We start from the raw sequence: 21,723 nt of genomic DNA on the forward strand, positions 1-21,723 counted from the left end.
CAGAAATACAGCCGACCTGTGAATTTTAGTCCAATATCAACTTTTCTTCTAGCTTTTGACCAACTCAAGATGTTTTAATCTTTAGATGCAGATGTTACACTTTTGCTATCTGTGAGCTTGTTAGCTGAAAACTGATCCCTACAGTTTAATGTGGCCGGTCCAACATTACCTGTAGGACTAGAATATGCGTACATTTTATTTGTAGCTGCAGATATGAAAATGAGACCTTTACGTTGAAGGGATTCTTATGTTAGGGTTAAGCAGAAGAAAAAAACGAAATGAAAATAGCAGCAATTAAGAAAATAAACACTGATGTAATTTGTTGTTGCTTTTCATTTTGTTTTCAGCAACAAGAACCTCCATCTGGTGGGATTAAATGCTTATGAAACAGTCATTGAGATTATTCTGCAATTGGCTTTAAGCATTATGTTCAACAGTTTTCTCAGCCAGCATTTCTTGAGCTAATAGGAGACTCAATGCGGGTCTTTAATCCTCGCGTCATTGTATCTTTCAGACTATTGTGTCACCAAACACCTCTGTCATTGTGACCATGACCTTCAGAGTTTCCATCTTCCTCCTGCTGGCTTATCTTCAACACTGAGGTGATATTGTCTGTATGAGCATAAAGATGCTATTTCCAAGATGTGTCTGATGCACATTTAAATGTTGAAAATGACTCATCAAGACTTCCAGTGGGAATATGAGCTTTCTGGTATCCCTGGAGGCATTTTCCCCTGCTACTGTGGGCGAACATAAATCAACATCGATTAATCAAATTCATGTGGTTTTCTTCCAGTTAAAACAATTTCCCTCAAGTACATTTCATTATCAGTTTTTGATACGCTTTCTTTTTTGATATGCATATTCAATGATGAAGGTGATTTCTCTGCCGAGAAGATGATCAGCTGCAATCTGCCATCCCTCAAGGACCCAGAGGAGGGGAGGAAAGATTGTGGGCGACCCCTCCCATACTGGACACAAGAGGCTTGAGCGAGACCGACGCAGACCTGGGCAATTGCGATCGCCGTCTTGCTCGTGCGTTGCATGATGGTTAGTAATTTTGTCCGACTTGCTCTGGAGGCTCGCCTACATGAGACGTTGAAATCTCACGGGACAAAGACGCCGGCAGCCTTGAGAGCTTTCTATCCACGGGCTGCGGAAGCGAAATGCTTGATGGGAAACGACTCGCTGGTATCTCGAGCTGAGCGCTCATTGGTGGTTTTTACCCCGTGCTGCTGATGAAACTCTCTAATTGGCTCGTCAAAAGTTTGTTGTTGTTTTCTGTCAGTTTTCCGTCGCCACTTCCATTCACATTTTTCATCATTGTTCCACAATGTTTATCATCATGAAGTTAATATCGATATTTTATACTATACTTGCACTGCTTACCGTTTTCATACTTTATATATCTTAGCACATTCATACACACTGTTAATACTGCTCCTGCTCACAGGCTGATATCTAGTGTATTCATACCCCTCATTGTTTATTCATCATTGAATTCATTCTATATTTTATTCTGTAGATTGTGTACATTACTTTTCACTTCACTGCTTGTTGCACCTGGTTAGAAGCTAAACTGCATTTCGTTGTCTCAGTACCTGTAATATGTGCAATAACAATGAAGTAGAATCTAATCTTGAGCAGGAACAAATGTATTTACTTAGTACATATCTGACATTAACGATTATACACATTTGTGCATTCTTTATAAATGCAAACTGGTCAAGACCACTGACGGAAGTAGTTTTGAAAAGTAGTGGTTCTGTCTTTTACATGTAGAATTCAACCCCCCTTGTATTGATTTGTTTTAAAATGAACAGACACTTGAGTCAGTCAGTGACATAATAATAATTGTGGGATTTCTATTGCATCCACTTCATCTACAACGAAGAACGCCAACGCAATTCCCGCCATTCCAAATCGAGTCAAGCCGACCCCGAGCTGTCCGACTTCAGGCGAGGTTTTTGAGACCTCCCCCGGCTGCAATCGGCTATTCTCGTCTACTTTCGAGGCGAGCCGCAACGCGTCTCAAACAAGCCTAAGATCTTTGAGCTGCTCCCCGCTGGCAGGAGGCTGCACTCCATCAGAACCTCCAGCCACAAGAACAGGTTCTTCTCATCTGCTAATATCCTCATTAACAAGGCCTGCGACCCCCACTGACACTGGCTCTTACCCTCTTCATAAACACTATTCTTCACATTAAAGGTCACCTATTATGCAAAATCCACTTTCTCATGTATTTTATACATAAACATGTGTCCCCTCTGTTTAAAGAGATTCTGAAAGTTTCAGGAAAACAGATTCGCTCACTTTTTGTCCTGATCCATTTCTATAAAAACCTGTCTGAAAATGAGCTGATCAGATTTTGGCCACTTTATGATGTCATAACGAAGTTTTGGCTTGTGTAACCATTGGCCAATCACCAACCAAGGTAACACAATATATGCACAGCTTTCCACTTAACATCTCAATACTGCAAATGTGTCATAGTATTTACCAAGTATTGAGTTATATTTAACTGTATATTTAGATTATCTGTACATATGTATCTACACTTTAAATTTTATATCAGTGTTTTCAATAATTTTTATAATTGTTAGATTTGTTTGTCCTTTTCTTCAAAGGTTTTTTCTACTACTGTTAATAACCGCTTTCACACCAAGTACTTTGCCGTACTTAGTGCACCGGCACTTAGTACCCCAGGGCACTAAGTACAGATCGCGTTCACACCGGAATAAGTTCCCTGAGGGAAGATTACGCAAATGAGCCGCTGACGTCACCTCGTCTTCTTCTGCTTTGGGTTTACTGGCAGGCCGCAAACAACTTCACGGCGTATACTGCCACCCGAAGTCCCCGGCCGGAAGTCCCCGGAGTTGGGGACTCCGAGTGAAGCCTTCCGAGTAAATCGCCAGAACGCCGACACCTCCTCATCACTCCACTGCTCCCATGTTTTGTTTTGTGTTGCCATAAGTTATTCTCTCTCCGTTGGTGCGCTGGGCTAATGCTAATAATGCTAATGCCACAAATACAATGGCGGCTTCACAAAACTTTTCAGAGTTTTGCGGGGCGTGGTTTGCAATTCGCCCAGCCAATAGAAATTGGTAATTATTTTGTACCACCTCTCTAGCAGGCATTAAAAATGGGGGTAAAAGTTCCCGGCACTACAGTAAGTACTCTTTTTGGTGTGAACGCAACATAAGGGGTACTAACGGAACTAAACGGGAAAAGTACGGGGAAAAGTACTCCGGCGTGAACGCGCCTAATGTATGCAACATACACAACAAATCAAATTCCTTGCTTTGTAAACCTACTTGGTGATAAACCTGTTGATTCTGAATTCTGGTTCAATGTCTCAGATTCACAATTGCCTCCAGTAAAACACCAACTGCTGTTTGCAAACGTGTTTGTTTAAAGCTTGATGGATAGCAATGGTATAGTATTGGCATAATACAAAGATATGCTCTTTGTGATGGGTAACAATACAAACACAGAACGCAATCTGCATTTGATGAACAGACAAAAGAATACAATAATACTGACATATGATAGTTGGGGGGGGGTACGTTATTGAGATCAACCAGCAGAGCCTGCTCTTTCCCTACAAAATACCTTAAGCTGAAATGTCCTTATACACCCTTTTTATACCCCGAAGCCAATCAGTTAGTGTTATGTTCTGAGACACTCAATGACACGTGTGGTTTATTGTTGTTCATGTCGCTCAGCAGTGTCTCGTGTTTGCAAGTCAAGGAGTAATTCTGGATTCTGATCTCTTTGATTCCCCTGCAGGTGGATGAGTAATCTAAATACATATACAGTACAGTGTTTACCACCTGCAGAGAGCTCCCACATTCAGTAATCGATTCTAGGCTATAATTAGTCCCCTGGATAGGAAGACAAAGCAAAGCAGAGAAAGAAGAAATACATGGATTTTAAACCTCAAGATATTTCCAGCACTCAGTAATATCTCTTCCTCATCTGTCACGTCACTACATCACTAAAACAATCAAATACCAGTCAACAAAATCTCTCATCTACTCGTAAAAATGACACTGAAAAAAAGCCCCTCGACCCTCCTGTTGCCTTGGTTACTGTAGCAGAGCTGAATGGAGGCGGAGGAGGTGGTGAAGGTTTCACTGGGAACAGAGCCGGAGAGATCTGACAGAATAATACATGTACCTCTGCTTATTTTCTCCCTCTCTACCTCTCCACATCCCCCCTCTCGTATATTGGCACTTCAGCACTCCAGTTTTTATTAATGGCACACTTATTTCCATCCCGATAAACTAGTAGGTGCTAGTGGGCCTAAAACTATATTCACCGAAAAAGGAAAGTCTCCACTTCAGCCCCATTTCAGAGGACCTGAGCAAACAGTTAACGGCTCAAAGTGAATTATTCAGATGACTAGGATGTAACGGGGCAATCACATGTGATCAGACTCAAGGTTTTTACTGAGCGGCTCTGTCACCATCATCAGGCCTCTCTGCCTCTGGGCTTTTTCCTCTGCTGGCAGGAAGCTGAATGTAGCAGCTGTTCAGCACAGAATGACACATACAATTTTATAAAATGAGCATAAGCATATAAGGTGGATACTCTGGGAATGTATTGTTCAGTAGTGTCTTTTAACTATTAACAAATCTGTTCAAATTGTTATACAAAATATGCTCTAGAGCAGGGATGGGCAAATGGGATGGGCAAATGGGATGGGCAAATGGGATGGGCAAATGGGATGGGCAAATGGGCAAATGGCAGCGGCCCCCCCGGGCTTTTCTTTTTTTACTTGTAGTACTGATACCGTCCACTAGACTCCTAGTTATGTCGTGAGCTGCGTACATGATTTCGTTCTGCAGCCAAATACCGCAAAATAATCTGTGACGCGTTTGTGTGTATTGTGTTTGTTTCCCGGGGAAACTCTCACAAGAAACACCGGCTGTTGTTATGCCTGCTGTGACGTTAAGTTACCTCTTGTAATTATGCCGTTACAAGCTTCAAAGTTGCATTTATCATCTGAATTTGGCGAAACAAGTTTAATATTCTAAAAACCAAGACTTTGTTTATTTGAAATCAGATGAAAACAAACTGTCACGGACCCTGCCGTGTTATCTATGATTACTACGCTTTTCATTCATAATTTCAGTGGGAGGGAGGGGGAGCGGCGCTGAGGAACAGCAGAGTGCGGGCTGACAGGTGCCTGTGTTGACATTCCCCTTATTGTGCGTCAGCAGAGACTACAAGTGTCTTAGGTTCAAGTTAGACAACTAATATCTGGGTTAGAGTTCATGACTTCATGTTTATGTCATCTTAATGGTTAATCTTAATGCACACACATTTTCCGTGCTGTCCAATAGTTTAAAATAGTTGTATTCCACTGTTAAATAACCTGTTCAATACAAACATGCCACTTGTAAAAATGAAATAACATTTCTGTGAACTGATATTTGTTTAGTGAGCTTATTAGAGGATGTTCCCTGAAAGATTGTACAAAGTAAATGAAGATGTCAGACTTAGTATATTTGTTAATAATTACATACAATACATGGAATGTATGTGTGTTCCAAGTGAATCTGCGGCCCCCTGGTGGCCAGTAAATACATTATGTGGCCCCCACCACCATCCAAGTTGCCCATCCCTGCTCGAGAGCAACTATGTATTTCCTTTTTTACTTATAGGGGCTTATGTACAGAGTCAGCTAGTGCTCCTTATCTTTAAAAAAAAAATCTGTAAAACGTTTTTTTTGTGGACAGGAGTTCCTTTGACTGTGTCCAGTAGATGCAAAAACCTTTCAAGAGCAGTGATAGGATTTCGTTTTATATTTCACAGACACTATATTAATCTCAGCTTCACGTGACATGAGTCAAGACAAGCAGCAACTTTGTGCTGCAATGATAAAGAGCAATGACGCCAAACCTTGCACATCTTGCTGCTGCACTCAATTTTAACACTCAATGTTTGTAAGCCATTTTTCATAGTGCAACCACTTCAACATTATAGCAAAAATCATGGCACGGCCACAACAGCATGTTTAAATCATAGTCAAATGGGCTTACTAGATGTATGAATACTGCAACACTGGCACTTTCTCCCACCTAGTGCTCTTTGTGATCTATGCTAACATCTGGGTATGGACACTGAAAAATGTATAAATAATGAGTTGCCATGCTTGGACGTCTCCAAGGTGTAATAGTACAAGGACACAGTCATCTCCTCAACTGTCCAGCATGTTATTATTCCCATTCTAAGGAGTGCAGCAGTGTCTAATATCACTGATGATTTTACCACTGTGAGGTGGGACTTTGGAAGAGGAATAGCCAAGATCAATCCAGAAACACTGGCTGAAAAACACTTTACTCAACCCTCAGCGCTGATTTGAAACAGCTTCCTCCCTTGAGACTAGGATAGATGAAGCTGGAAGTCTAAAAAACCATTACAAATAAATGTGATAGTTACATGATTGCTTGAAAAGTGTAGCTTATGTAATAAAACCTTGTGATAAATATCTCGTTATGGAGGCAGCTCACCTTTATATCCGGGCCATTGAAGTTTAGGCTCACCCCGCACTCGTCCGTGATCTCTGTAATCTCCGACAGGTCGTCATCTTCAAATTCATCCAGGCTGATGTCATGGGTCAACCTGGATGAAGGGGAGGATTAGGGGGAGAAGGGGAAGGGAGAGAGATGAGGAAAATGAATCAGTGTTAATCCCTTAGCACTCGTTTAAAGCCACAGAATATCTTAAAATCTTAAATTGATCGAATTATCTTTCTGACAGGGTGGCTACTCCAGGCCAAATGTCACATATAGGGGTCAAAAGCTCTGGACACAACGTTCAAAATAGTACTGTAGCTAAGAAATGATAAAGATAAATATTCACCAAATAAACTGTATGATACAGTCATTGTTTATCATATATGTCATAATTTAAATGAAATCTAAAATAACTAAATACAAAGTGTAATGTAGTCTATTCAACACATTTTAGTAACACCGAACCTGTTATTAAGTTTAAACATTGGCAACTATAGTCATGTTAGTAAATGCACAAGTTTGTTAACACTTATTTATAGTGGTAAACCATTTATTAAATGTGTATAAGTTATTATAGATGCTATCATAATATTACCATCTGTTAGTGTATAAAAGCAAGTAAATAAAGGATGGTATTATTCAAAGCCACTGGCAGCATTTCTGCGTCACAAGCAGTGGTATTTCCCTGGTCAGTGACAACAACAGATATCTGACTGGAGGGGGGGGGGGGTGTGATGGAAAGCCTGTATAATGGCTGTTGCTTCAGCATTAGCAGCCTGGATAAAGCTAAACACCCTGCAGTGGTGAGAAGCTGAATCAGAGGACTACTGGGAAATGCATCTTCACATTAACAGCTCAATCCATAAGCTTACTGTAACACAACATGATAACAGGATCGAGGGCAAACTTGATGAATCCAAACATTTCTGAGTGGCTTTTCCAAGATACAGAGTTAACATTTACAAATGTAATGTTTTACATTTAAAATGTGTGTGTTGACAGAAACAACAGCACAGACAAATTACAAATGTATAATACAACATCATGTAGCAAGTAAAGGTAGCAGCCACAGTGTTCATTTAGAATGCAGTACACGGAATACATCAATAAACATATTGTTGATTTTACTACATTTTCAAAAACAACAAAAGTTGTCCATTCTCTAAGGAAACTGCACTTTCAGCAGTCTTCATAGCTCCGGCTAGATTTTGAAATTAAAGTATATTTTTGGGTCATTGTTGTGATGAAGGTGGCTCCAGGAGTTAACTCATATTAGCCTAAATCAAAGAGTATCACCCTCTGGGGAGCATGAGGGGCTTAATTAGGTTTGTTATTTGTGAACATTTTAGCATTTCATTGATGCTTGATAATTGGCAGTGTAACCAAAAACGTTTTTGGGTTACAATGGAGACTGGGAACCCTTGGAACAAGGAATATCCAGTGTAAATGTCATTCCAACCAGCCTGTTGTTGAAACTCATGACAAACTGATGCAACCCACCAGAACAAAAGACAGCTATAACACCAAGGACCTCATTAATGAGCACACCCCTGTCAAAGCAGAACAATCCTCTCAGTTCAAACTCAGGTTTCTACCAGCATATCGACAGTTCTGGTAACTTCATGTACCGCATCCAAATGTATGTTATTGTGCACATTGAAATCTGTTTTGCAGGGAAGAACATGAGTGTTTGCTCTTGCAGCAACCCTGAACATCATTCCAGTGTCAACCCGGGAAATGTCCTGATGTCCGTGGTAGGATTCAATTAGCTTTCAGTAAACAATGCCTCGCTTTTCCCCATCTGTAATTATGTCCGCCTGTTATCTCTTTAGCCTGCAGCCTCCTGGGCGTAACAGACAGAGGAGCAGGAAGATGTTATTAGAGGGATAAAGAGAAGATGGCAGTGATCACAAGGAGCTTCAAATCAAGCTGTCAGGGAACCCTGGTGAACTTGGGAAGCTGTGATCCTCATATTGTTGCATGAAGCTAATGTCATTTCTGGCTACATCAACACTGCAGATGTCTCATGTTGCAAAATGACGCACAGCTGTGGCCTTCTTTAGCACTCACATTTTGGAATATGGGGGTAGAAGCATCTGTTTATGTCTATAATGAGGCCCTAAAGGAGGCAGGAAAGAAGGGCTGAAGGTTGGAGCAAGAGAAAGTAGAGCAGTCCATCCATGGAATAAATGATCTCAAATGGGAATACACATGATAGAAAGAGAAGAAACATAGAAAGAAAGATATGAAGAAATCAGCAGGTGGAGCATGCACCTTCAATTCTGCATGTGAAAAACCGGCAGCATCACTGACCATTTAGGTTTTAAGTGACAACAAAAAATGTGGAGCAAGGCACCACCAAATGCTGAACAACACATTTTTAGCAAACCAAAAGAACTGAAAACAAAATAAAGGGTTAAAGTTCGGTCTGTTTTACCCTGATTGAAACACATTTACAAATTAAACATCATGCCGAATTAAAGAAGCCTTTAAAACTTTGAGACCATTAACCCATTAAGAATATGGTGATGTGTGTTAATCAGCGACTGAAATAAGTGCCAACAAATACATGTTTCTCTCCTGATTGAGAAAGTATAGTTAATCTTATTTTTAGAATATTGTATTTGGGACTAGTGCATTTTTGGTTCCTACCTTCATAGGCAAATGTACTGTATCATGATGAATTAAGCATTTACATAGAGAGTCATAGTGGTTCTATATTTTCTATTTTCCATTTTTCAATTGAAAGTTTAATCCTTTACAAATAATTGTACTTATTGTATTGTACAAATATATGTCAAGAGACTCTAATTTATATTTCAGCATGTTTATTTTCTACTTTTTTAATGCTATTTTATTTCTATTTGAGATGTTTACATTTTGGATTGTTTATTTCTAGTCTTTTAATTTCTCTAATGTACAATGCCATGTCTTTGTATGCTTCTGCAACACAAACATTTCACAAATTGGGATCGATAAAGTACTTTGGATTCTTATCTTATCTTATACAAGCACCCCGAAAATGTCTCTAGCTTATATTGTTTTAGGCCACCTAACATGATCAGCTCTGAGTAACAACATGTGGCTTTACATTTAGCAGTGCTCCTGTGGATGCTCACTCACTTGCATCGCTTACTTGCACCCAATGGAAGGGAGCCATCGTTAATGTGATTATTTTCACCGGTGCTTCTGTTTTGACAGGCTAAAATGTCTGCTGTGAAAAGAGTGCATGGTATAGGCTTTGGTCTGGGGACACTGCACCACTTTTAAATAAAGAAAAAACATTGGCTTATCAGTTTTCTACAATGTAATGTATTACAACACAGACAAATGCTTGGTAGAGGAACAAAATCAATATGCTCCTGAGCATGCCCCTTATCAGCATCACTTACAGGAAGGAGGAGGGAAAGGTGGAGGAGAAAAGAGGAGAGAAAGGAAATGAAAGGACAGGAGAGATTGAATGCCAATCAGAGTGCAAACCAGCCATAAGCATGTCATTTATGTTGACCCTTTTTATGGAGGCTTTGACCTATAATTGTCGCTTCACAAGGACAAAAGGAAGAGTCTAAAGAGTGGTGAACAAGAGGTGGGAGGAAGATGTCCTGACTTCAGATCAAACCCAGAGGAAAGTACAAATAGAGGCAGAGGACAGTGAGAGGAAGGAGAGAGTCATGGGGACACGGAGGGAGGAGGAAATGAAGTGCCGGGAGATAAACCACCTGGACAGGACAGGGTGACCCCTTTGCTGCACTGAATTGTGGGTAATGAGGGATGTAGACACCGGAAAAAAACACACATCAAGGTGTTACAGGGTAGGTAGTGTGTACAATGCAGAGCACACTCTCATTAAACAAGCTGTAAGGGCGCATCACCGGGAGCCACCTGAAACACTTTTGTCTTAAAGTATAAAATAGATTCTCTGAGCGTTTGATCTCTCACCTTTTTAACACATTTGAGTTTTTTTTTTTGTTCCCACAATAGTGGAATAAATGTAATTCCTGAAACCACTTGCATATTTATAAAGATAACATGATTCATTTGTACGTTTATGTCCCTATCACAGCTAAACACCTGTTTTTTATTCATTTCTATTTGATTTACATAAAAAGGAAAGAAATAGAGAAAAACACCTGACCAATAATGCATGTTCAACTTTATATGTATTCATTCTGCAGATCTCTCCTTTATGCATACAGTTGTTACCTTGCATAGCCCAAAGTGCAGCCACAAGGACATGATCCATCACCTGCCTGCCACTTACAACAATGTTATTGAGTTTAAAGAGAATCCAGCCGACAGAAGCACTGCAGCTGTGGACGGTTTCAAAACTGTGTGGGCACATTATATGATAAATCCCACCAGTATATCCTCCATAAATACACTCAGTTGCTCTGCTACACCTATATCTAAGACTAAAATTATTTACAGTCCTACAGAAAATCGAACTCTATGAAGGTTATAATTATTAAGTTTTAGAGCGGTGTCGATGCAACTGAATGGTCATTTTGGAGGATGTAATCTGTGTTGCTGTTGAACTGTATTGCACTATACAGAGAGCTTTTTATTTGATTTAACCTGTCCTCACTGATCAAAATGGGATGGACAAAATATACTTTGATGAATCACTCAAGAAGCATTTGTACAGTACCACTCCAAAAGTTTCAAAGCTCTCTACCGAAGTGTGAAGACATCCTAAACTTCTGTTGAGACTTGACCAATACAATGGTGTCCTCTTAAAACTTTTACGCTCCACTTTTATAATGGATGTTGGGTATTTTTGCATTGAGTTTTGATAGACAGTAAAGATATTGCCTGGGAATATGAAAGGGGACTGGCTTCCACTCGTCACTCTTTTGCATATCCCAATTACAAACCAATCATTTAGAACATCCAGAACCCTAAATATGGTGTTAGTCTCCTTTGGGATTGTTTTCTGTACGATGTAGTTCCTTTATCTCACTCACAGAGCAATGCAGGCTGACTCAGCAGACTGGCTGGGCTATCCAGGTCAGAGATCCCTGTCCCACATATACTATGTCATCATCACTGAAAGTGAGACGCAGCAAATCCTTTGGACTGTAGTAAACCCAGACTGACACCAATATCATCACTGGGAAACTGTTGCCTCACTATAATCCAGGCACATCTAACTTAGACTTACAGTAAAGGGTTATAGCTTGTTTAAAAGATGCAGACATTTTTCAGAGTACATTATTATACTATGAATTCCCTCTTGAAAACTTGATTATGGGTTAGGGTTAGGGTTAGCAACTTTCATTCCAATTCCGCACGGATGTTTGGGCACAAACACGATTGGAAGGGTTTCAGGTAAATATAAAAAACCTCAATGCTGACTTGGATTCTTAACAAAGTATTTAAAGCAGCCTAAGCATAACCATACAACTGGTATTCATGCTTAAGTTGCCAGTAATGAATAACATCCATCAGCTGGGTGCTTACCATCGATTTATGAGTAAAGGACTTGAGATTAAACACGCTCTGTGCTCAGCTTTTGGTTTCAGTACATAGTCCCGATGTGGAAACTAAAAAGCTATAATTTTCCATTTTTTCATGTGATAAAACGACACATTCAGTAAATGACAGCTTGTTGTTTCACAGTTATTTTAGGAAAAGTTCAAAGTGTATTGCAATGCAGATGGCATGTGTGTCCACATCCTAATACAACACTAAACACCATAGACCAATGCCAAAGCCACTGCAGATGAACTTGAGATTACTTCTCCAATTACCACTCAGTACCAGGCAATCAAAGTCAGCTGAGAAGAACCTGAATATATCCTAACATGTAAAACATTTTCCCATAAGACATCAATGTCTCTTTCAATAATTTCCCTTCTAATGTATCCTATGCCTTAAGGTTTGTTTAATCACGTACTATATAGTGATTGTAAGCATGTATGATCATTTTCCCACTTCTAATTAACAGTAGATATGATTATCAATTGGACTGTGAGTGCACTTCCCTGCAGAAACATGACGCAGACATGATGTATGTGTGGTAAAATGACAGTATGAGGGCAACAACACTGCAGGACGGACGTTTCAGTTGGTTTGGCTGAGGATTTGGGATAAACTCCTGCGTTGTTCTGACAGTGGGGGGTGACAGGCATCCTACTGGCTTATTTCTGTCTCCCCGGCCTGTCTCTCTGCGTGTGTTAATGAAGGACAGCATGACCTCACGCTCTAGCCATGAGGGCCCCGGCCAGCTCATTAGCCTTTATTTGAATCCACCAATGATACATTGGTGCCGTATTCATCTACTGCTTGCTTGCCAATGTTGACCTGCATTTTTGTGTTCACATGTACAGTAGCATGCAAGGTCAAGTAAAGATAAGGGTCATATGTATCAACAGATTGTATCCCAAAAAACTGGGCCGACAAGTTGCAACACTTCCTACTGCAAAAAAAAAAAGACAGTTCATAATGGAAAAAAATACGTGCTGTGGTGAAGGCAGGAAAAAAAGACTTCTTGTGTAAGAAATTGAAGCGAAAAATGCAACGTAGCTGCTAATTAGACACCAACATCCCCCTATATTTTAATGTTCATTTTATTATCTTTTCTTTTTAATGACTGATTTTAAATGCCATTTTCTTAATCTCTTTCATTTTTTGTAAAGCACTTTGAATTGCCTTGTGTTGAAAAGTGCTATATAAATAAACTTGCCTTGCCTTGCCTTGCCTTGCCTTGCCTATAGTAATAACAACATCAGATAATTTCAGCCATATATTTATTTTATTTATGTATTGCAATATTTTCTAGTAAAAGTTAGTAACACAACTCATTTAGCATTTGCCTGTCTGTTGCCATATTATAGCATCACGTGACTAGCATCTGTGCCGTGCAGTTTTGAATCAATCCCCTCCCACACCATACACATTAGCTCACAGTTGAGTTGCCACAGTGGACGCATGTACTGTATACCCCTTCCCCCCCATTTCTACCCAACAATATACACCCTTACTGCTCCCACTGAGAGATAACAAGGCTGAATGCTGTCGCTCATTCATCCGATTTGTCCTGCTGCAAGGACAGGACCAGGACAAGCACCCCCCCCCCCCATTTTCATAATTGCACTGTATGAAAACAAACTCAGAAAAACAAATACTTCAAATACTATATATACGTCACCAGTGCTATCACAACACACACAACCCAGCAGAAAGTGTGATGTTTCTTCCCCTGTGTCACTTTTGCAGTCCTATTTTGGGCCAACATACACCATGCTCCACCTCTTTTCTTTACAAAGACGCACACAATACCCACCATCCTTCAAGGGCATGCCTATCCTGAGCTGCATAATGCAAGGAGACGACATACTGCAAGAAGAAGGCATGTTAGCAGTACCACACTCACAAGGTCACACACAGCCATGTTGCTGCAAGCCGGTAAAAATAAAACAGGGAATAACGAGAGAGGCACCCTACCATTTCTCCCACTGGTCCTCCATCCAACCCTCTTCTCCTTCCCCTCCCGAGTCCATACTGTAAGTGAGGAGGGCATCCACAGCTGAGAGGAGAGGAGGAGGAGGAGGAGGAGAAGGAGCAAGGATGTTAGAAAGTGAAGAATGAGGGAAGACGAGAGAGGGAGGGAGGGAGGAGCGAGCAGGACGAGAGTCGGAGGAGAGGGAGGAGGGGTGCAGCTCCTCAGGGTCGATGCGAGAGGCGTCCGACTCAGAGCTGCTGCTGCCGCTCATCCACAGGAGAGAGAAAGGAAGAAAGGGGGGAATTATTTAAAGCAGACGAGCTGAATCTGCCACAAAGGAGCAGTGTTATATAATCCACTCCTCTCTCTCCCTCTCTCTGGTGTTTACTCCGTCCTGTGGACATCAGATTTACAAAGCCACCTCAAAAAACTGCTGTTAACTTAGCAGGACATCCTACGCCACGGCAAATAGGAGTAACACCGGCACAAGAGGACACTCGTCCTCCGTCACTGTCTCTCTGCAAAACACAGGCGTGCTAAATTATTCATGAGGTCCCATTGATCATAAGACTCTTAATTTCCTCTTCTCTTTCTTTCTTTCCATTCATCTTCCTAATGGAAAATCTGGCAACATGGCGTCATTGATAAAAAAAGATCCCTGACAGGGTATAAAACACAAGGAGTCAAAACCTGACAGGTGGTAAACAAGCAAGCATTCTATCCAGATTATCTAAATCACTTATTTGGAGTTAAAAACCAATCCAATATGTTCTAATCCCTCAATATGCAGGGAAATTGAATTCACAACGTAAAGCCATGGCTCATACTTGAACCAGGAGGTAGTCTTATAAACTGTGATGGATGTTTACAACAGACACTTTGTGTTTATGTTCCTTTTGTAAGTCCAACTGTGTTCCAAACCCTTAACTGAACGAGTGGCAGAACATTGGGTGATCCTACAATAATAAGTAATATCTTGTCATATACTGGAACCATCCTTTAGGCGCCCTGGTCTTTGCTTCTCTAGGCAGGTGGAGCATCTTCATCTCAAAATCAATGAGTGTCGAATTGTGTGCATGCCGCACACAGTGAAATGTACAGTCCATTAACCCCGTCCACCCTGCTGACCTTAAAGCCTTCCACCAGCAGGCCAGAGCATGTGCCCACTGCCCTGTATGCCGGTTAGAACCTTTATAAAGAACCATCTTGCTCATTTTAGCCACCAAAGGCTTCATGAGTAAAAGAAAAAAAAAAGGTATTAAAGATTGCTTAAAGTGAGCAACAGATTTTGATAAAAGCTCTTTTTTATATTTGAATCAGTACTGTACATCCTTTTGCCCAAGTGGATTTTGGTCCAAAACTGAAGGAATTCAATGCATTCCTCCACTATCATTTTACAAGAATATAACAGATGAGAAGTATTTGCTACTAACCAATGATGCTGATGTTCTACCCCCCAGTTTAAATCAGAGCTTGTATAGTTCTAAAATACCAATTTATTGGGCTTTTTGTCTACACTCTGAGATGCAAACACCAGCGGAAACTGGCCAGAGCCTATATGGAGCTTTCACACACACACATGACAGAAAAGCTTTAACACTTCCCCCTACAAATGAAAGATGTGATAAAACATGCTGAAGAAAGAAGAACAATCCTATAAAACACAAATAATGCACACTGAGTGCTGTTCAAATGATGCATGATGGTCTCAAGAGACAGAAAGAAAGAGACCATGTATCAATTAGTCAGAGAAAGATTTTCTTCGCATTGTGTAATGATTTATTGAATAAAACTCAACCAATAACATAGCTACGTATTGGCAAAAATCTGGCGATACAACATGCATGATTAATTCATCATTAAATGATTATTATTAAATATTAAACTAATTTCATATATTATTCAAAATGTATGCACTATCCCTACACAAAATGTGAGGAGATTTTACATTTCAAAATATGTTCTGGCATCCCAATCATTAAAAGCAGATCAGAATACATGAAACATTTCTCACTAAATTCCGTTTTTTTTCTTCAATATTTTTGTGAAATCAAGAAAAATAGGAAAACAGGCCTGTCGCTTTATAGAGAGAAGGTACTGTAAGCAGAGGGGGGGTGCCTTCAGGTGGAACGTGCCATGTCAGCAGAACCGAGCGGCAGCTGTAAATAATGAGCACGGGGGGGAACTGCAACCAGAGCAGTATCTGTCCACTCCGTCAGCTTGTACTGCCAGTGAATTTAGAATCAGCTCAATTAAAATGCTCTCTCTCTCTGAGGATAAAATACAACTAAAAGAAAACACGAGTCAAATCTATTGAAAAACCCTGAAATCTAGCTTTTCTGCCCACAGAAAACATCAAAGTCCACGGATGCAGTGAATCAGGGAAACCGACAAATCAAAATCTGCTTAACCGCCCGCCCTCTCCCGTCTCCCCCTTATCACTCAATCTTTCTCACATCCCACACCCTGTGAATCCATCTGCCCGAGCACATCTTGTCAGAAGAGTCACGTCGGGTCGGAAGCAGTGAAAAGATGAGAGAGAAGAGAGAGGCTATGTGAATGAGTGAGTGAGGGTGAGCAAGAGGGAGAGACCATGGACACTGCTGCACTTTCATGTTGATTATAGTGTTCTCACGCTTTAAAACATAAGCTTAATAAGTCAGATTTATTCAGAGCATCCTTTTTCTGAGTATAAAACAACTGCAGTGACACTCCTCTCAAACCAGTGGAATAATTATAATAAACCATGTTTTTCATTCGGATCAATACTGAACCGCACATTTGAAGAGTAAGCTTTGCCTCAACAGGGATCTCTGATTTCACGAGATGTCCAACATATGTTCCCCATAATGCACTAAAAGATGAAATGCAATCCTACACTGTTGGTTGGCTGAATAGCAGGCGCACACACACAGTTAAAGACCCTGCTAATGTTAAAGAGTCCTCTGCTACGCCCTCTTGTGCCACAGATGATCAATGCAGTGAAGGAGAATGTAAAGATACAGTTCACCTAAACATACCATATGATATGAAATACAAATAATCCGTTTTTATTTGTCTAGCTCTGATTAAATGAAATTAGCAGACACATTTACAATACCACTTGCACAGGAAAGCAGACAGCAGGTGTCACTAAATCCTGCTTCCCCAGTCCTGATGTCATATTAAATTGTAATTAGATGCATCATCTTTTAACCACTTCTTTGGTTAAGCTGAGAGGTCTGTTTTTCAGAACGTAGTCTGCATCACAGCTTTCCTATCACGATGTTGTACATTGTGTGAAATACTATTGAGTTGTTAATCAGTGGGGAATGCATGTCAGTGTAGATCTGCTGTTGAAAAGTCTTTCTTGATCTCCGGCATGAACGCAAAACTGATGTTCAAATGCAGTTTTCAGCAAACAGCAGCACTTTACTGACGTGAACTCTGAGAACTGTCACAGAAAAACACTATTTTTAACTCTGCTGTCGTCGCTCACAGTCAGTGTGAAGATCATTAACTGAACACACCAGCTGCTGCTCTTCATGTTCTTCTAACATTGCTTTGTAACAGGAAATCAGGAATCAACGTTTTTACGAGAACAATAGTTCAGTTACCAAATTATTATATATTGTATGACTAAGCAATGTTAATATTTAAGTACTGGTCTACTCAAAAATAATATAATGTTTAAAAACTGTATGTACAAGGATGATTTTGTGACATCAAAACTAGTTTGATACTGATATTGAAGCAACAGTGTTTATTCACTGGTCAACCTAAGGATCAACAAGAAGTCAAATGTAGGCTCAATATGAAGATGGTAAATGAGCAGCCATGTTTTGCTTTTTATTTATGTTGGGACTCCTCAGTGCTTCACGTTAAAAACAATTAGGTTATCTTTTAAACCTGATCAAATATAAAAGATGTATTTGTCTCATTTACCAACCTTTTTGTAAAAACCTTGTCGTACAGACTGTAGAAAACAATACTGAAATGTGCTGAACTTAAACTCACATGCCAACTTGTAACTCTCTATCAACATGACATGAAAAATTTAGGAGCCTCAAAACTGGGTCACATGTTGAAAAGCTGAGGAATCACACAGTGTCTCAGTCACGGAATATCTCCACGCACAGAGCTGAACTGACGGCAGCAGGTTGGGGAGGGACGGAGGATTGGACCACAGTGGGTGGAGGCAGGGAGAGTGACGGAGGAAAACATGCCAACATATGGCTGCTCTGGGACCGAGCCAACGCTGGGGTTGTGGATTATCTGGCCTTGTTTCTCTAGCAGATTATACTCAGAAATATCAACACTGTGTGGTCTTCTAATCTACATAAATTCAAACAAGGACATTATGTGTTCCTGAAGTGTCTTTTTAGCTGTTAAACACAGTTTACATCCTTTATAATACTTGTTTAATTACTTTTGTAATCTATTGCCTTGATGTCTTTATCATTACATTTTTTATTTGCTGCCTAGCAATGTGTTTTATGTTAAACTGTTCATTAAAATAAGTTCTACCAACAACTAATACAAAAGATACATTAAGAGTTTGACTAACAGCTGATTCTCTAAAACATGTATGACTGATATAAGAAGACCTAGCTCCTATAATGTTTAGCATTGTGTGTTTTTTTATTTGCGTGCTTATACAACACTTACACTAACTTACATTTAGAACATTTGTGTCATTAAGCATTGTGCAACTAAAATGGTTTCTTCTTTTGCTTTGCTTTGTTTTGTTTGATGTTTTTACTGAGTAGCTTTGAGACACACAAAAAACATATTTATATATTCTTTTGTCAGACATATCAAAAACTGCAGGAGCGACTTTGATGAAAGACGGTTGTGGATCAGCCTGTTTGCAGCTCTGCTAATGAGACAGGGACTGACTGAGCCTGAGGATGAGGAGGGGGGGGTGCCGTCTCACTGGGGTTTTGATCACAGACCTCCATCCACTAAGTCATACCACTGCGGAATCACAGCTTCTCCTCAGGCAACATGGGCCTGTGTGAGTGTGAGTGTGTGGCACAGAGTGTGAAAGTATGTGAACAGCATGCAGCTAATCCCCGTGCTCAGCCCTCCAACATGTTGTTCATTTGACCTTTGAATTAGCTCTGATCACCTACCTGATGAACTCTGGGTAATGTGTACTGTAGCTTTACAAACTGTTTTTTACTATTGACTAACCTATCAAGCTGTTATGCAACTCATGAATAATTAGTACAATAAAATGCCCATCACAAGTTCCTCATCATATACATTATTTAGGTAGCGTTTTCATTATGGACAACCGGCCAACAACCAGAAGAGATAATAAGATAAGATAATAGAGTCAATGCTAAAGTATTATCACACAATATTTGATAATTAAGTGAATATATTTCTTCACAGTAGTTGATTTTCAAAAGTGACATTAGCACATTTGCAGCTGCTAACTTTGATCTCCAGAATCACTCTTGTTTCTATTCTACAAAAATAGGTGCAGCTATCAAACAGTACAAAAATAGTTTGTTCTTGTTTGTTTTGCCAAGATTGGTTATAGGCCACTATACAACACATATTGAAATGTTTCTGCTTAACTTTACAGTGTACTGTATAGGCCAAATCCAAACACATCAGCAAACATTAGAAAATGACAATAACATTATTATACTTAAACATATGCAATTAATTAATCTAAAAGCAACATGATCAGTTTAATTCAGTTTGAGAACTGCTATTAAATATGAAGGAAAAAGGCTCGGAAGTTTAGTTTTACGAGTAACTATAGGAATATCACAAAAACAAAACAAGTTGTCACAAATCAGGTTCAAAATGATGCCATCGTAGAGGACACTACTTTCACTGGGCTGAAAACATAGCAATACAAAGCAGAGCATATAAAACCGATATAAAAAAATACAGTCATGACAAGGATTACTGTTAGGAACAGATCCCCAAAAAGTCTGCGACACATTGACGGATGTATGGTTGTAGTCTAAACACACAGCTCGTCTCGGTCCTCTGGGAACAGACACGCCCAACCCCTAAACATGCGGCTCAACAACACACTGCGACTTCAAACCGCAGAACTGAGCATTGCCAACGGCAGCTGCAGGGACTGATAGCCACCAGCAGCAGCACATCAGCCCGCAGAGCCGCACGGTCACCGTCTCATCCCTCACAGCCTCCAGCCCCCCCGGGCTCCCTCCGCCGGGGCGCTTACCTGAAGCTGGCCGGGGACTTCACTTGGATGTTGTTGCGGCCAGAGGGTGTGCTGAGTTTCCGCTTCTCTCGGTCTGCCATGCTGCCTTGTTACCATTCCTCCATTGGCTCCGAATGTGCAGCCGCCCAGCAGACACCTGCAGTCCGGCGATACTGCGATACGGTGCTGCCTTCAAGGACTGTGGGAAACATAGCAACTCAGCAGAACTTCGCAAAAATGACTACATTCTAGTGGAGGATTTGGAACATTTGTGTTTTGTTTGACATGTTTTAGTGCCTATGCAAGTAATTTTCCGGTCCATCATACATAATAGATTACACGTTAGTTGATAATAATACAATCAATAAAAAGCCTGCGCTGTTCCGAGTTCGTTCTAATCTGTCAAAATGACGGACTGCTTTCAAAATCAATCAAAATCCGTAATAGACGGAAAATAGTCGGTTAACGCGACCTCACACATTGTTTTCAGGCCTATATCTGCGTTCAACAGTAGTACTTTGTGTCATCTTTGGAAACATCAGCATTTTCTAATAGGTTTATCAACTTCAAAAACAAGTTATGTTTGTTTGAACATATACATTCTATGGTTTGAACAATGCTCAGCTACACACAGGGCCTGCCCTAGACATTTTGGTGCCCTTGGCGAAATTATGATTTGTCCCCCCCCGCCCCTCCAATCAATACACTATAGAATATATAAAGAAAAAAATGAAAAATCTCTACAAAAGACCAATATACTACAAAAACTGTAACGTATTGACATGTTGGTTATATACATAAAGAAGGTTTGAAATGTATTGTATGGACATGTTTTAATTGGGGGGGGGACATCGGTTTACAAAAGATCGGTTTACATTTCATTAATCAAATAAGTATGTGAACATAACCAATAACCTACCATAGCCAATAACAAATACATGTAATGTATTTTATTTTTGTTGTTCATTCATATTTTATTTTACCTAGTCAACATTTATTTATGCATATTTTTTAATATCTCCAGTTTTAAACAATATTATTGGTTACTGTCCTATAGTATACATTGGAATGATTTCAAACTTGTTGTTATTTATCCTAATAATTATAAAGATGTGCCTTGGAAATATTTGTTTACATAAATTGTGACCAAACCGTTTGAGACCCACTGAGATAACTTAGACTAAAGTGAACTATCTAAACCCTCAGACTCCTTTACCTCACTGAGCTGTAGTTATCAGCCTCAATCCAACAACAATCAGCGGTACCGATGCACGCCCTCTCTCTCTCTCTCTTGCTCGCTCGGAGGCTCGCTCGCACTTTGGCTGTGAGCCTGATAAGTCAACATCCCCCACTTTCATCACTTACGGCAAATGCAAAATGTTGCCGGCCCGGGGTGCAAAGGGTCTTTATTCAATTATTAATGTATATGTATTACATCAAGGGCAGACAATTAGGCAGAATACAAATAAAAAATTAATACATTTTTATTTTTGTATTTATTATTATTTTCTCCCAGCGCAGCAGCCCTCCAGATCTGGCGACCAGCAGCCCTCCAGATATAGGCGACCGGCTAGTTCGCCAGT

The 21,723-nt window shown here is 40.1% G+C and overlaps 1 protein-coding gene across 3 annotated transcripts in view; it reads right to left on the minus strand.

The window, feature by feature from the left end:
* LOC117549405 (C-Jun-amino-terminal kinase-interacting protein 1-like) overlaps positions 1 to 20,305 on the minus strand; it is a 52,191-nt gene extending 31,886 nt beyond the window's left edge. Inside the window, exons 1-3 of one of the 3 annotated variants that reach the window (XM_034221292.1) lie at positions 20,162 to 20,294; positions 13,971 to 14,225; positions 6,519 to 6,630 (exon numbers count right to left, since the gene is read on the minus strand). In XM_034221292.1, coding sequence (XP_034077183.1) covers positions 6,519 to 6,630; positions 13,971 to 14,225; positions 20,162 to 20,241 — 447 coding nt within the window. In that variant the 5' untranslated portion in view covers positions 20,242 to 20,294. Of the gene's footprint in view, positions 1 to 6,518; positions 6,631 to 13,970; positions 14,229 to 20,161 lie in introns of all 3 variants that reach the window. The other 2 variants (XM_034221291.1, XM_034221293.1) reach the window with 2 other exon arrangements.
* Positions 20,306 to 21,723: the final 1,418 nt, after the last annotated feature.

Source organism: Gymnodraco acuticeps, unplaced genomic scaffold (assembly GCF_902827175.1).
Source record: "Gymnodraco acuticeps unplaced genomic scaffold, fGymAcu1.1, whole genome shotgun sequence".
In the NCBI taxonomy this organism is placed as follows: Eukaryota; Metazoa; Chordata; class Actinopteri; order Perciformes; family Bathydraconidae; genus Gymnodraco; species Gymnodraco acuticeps.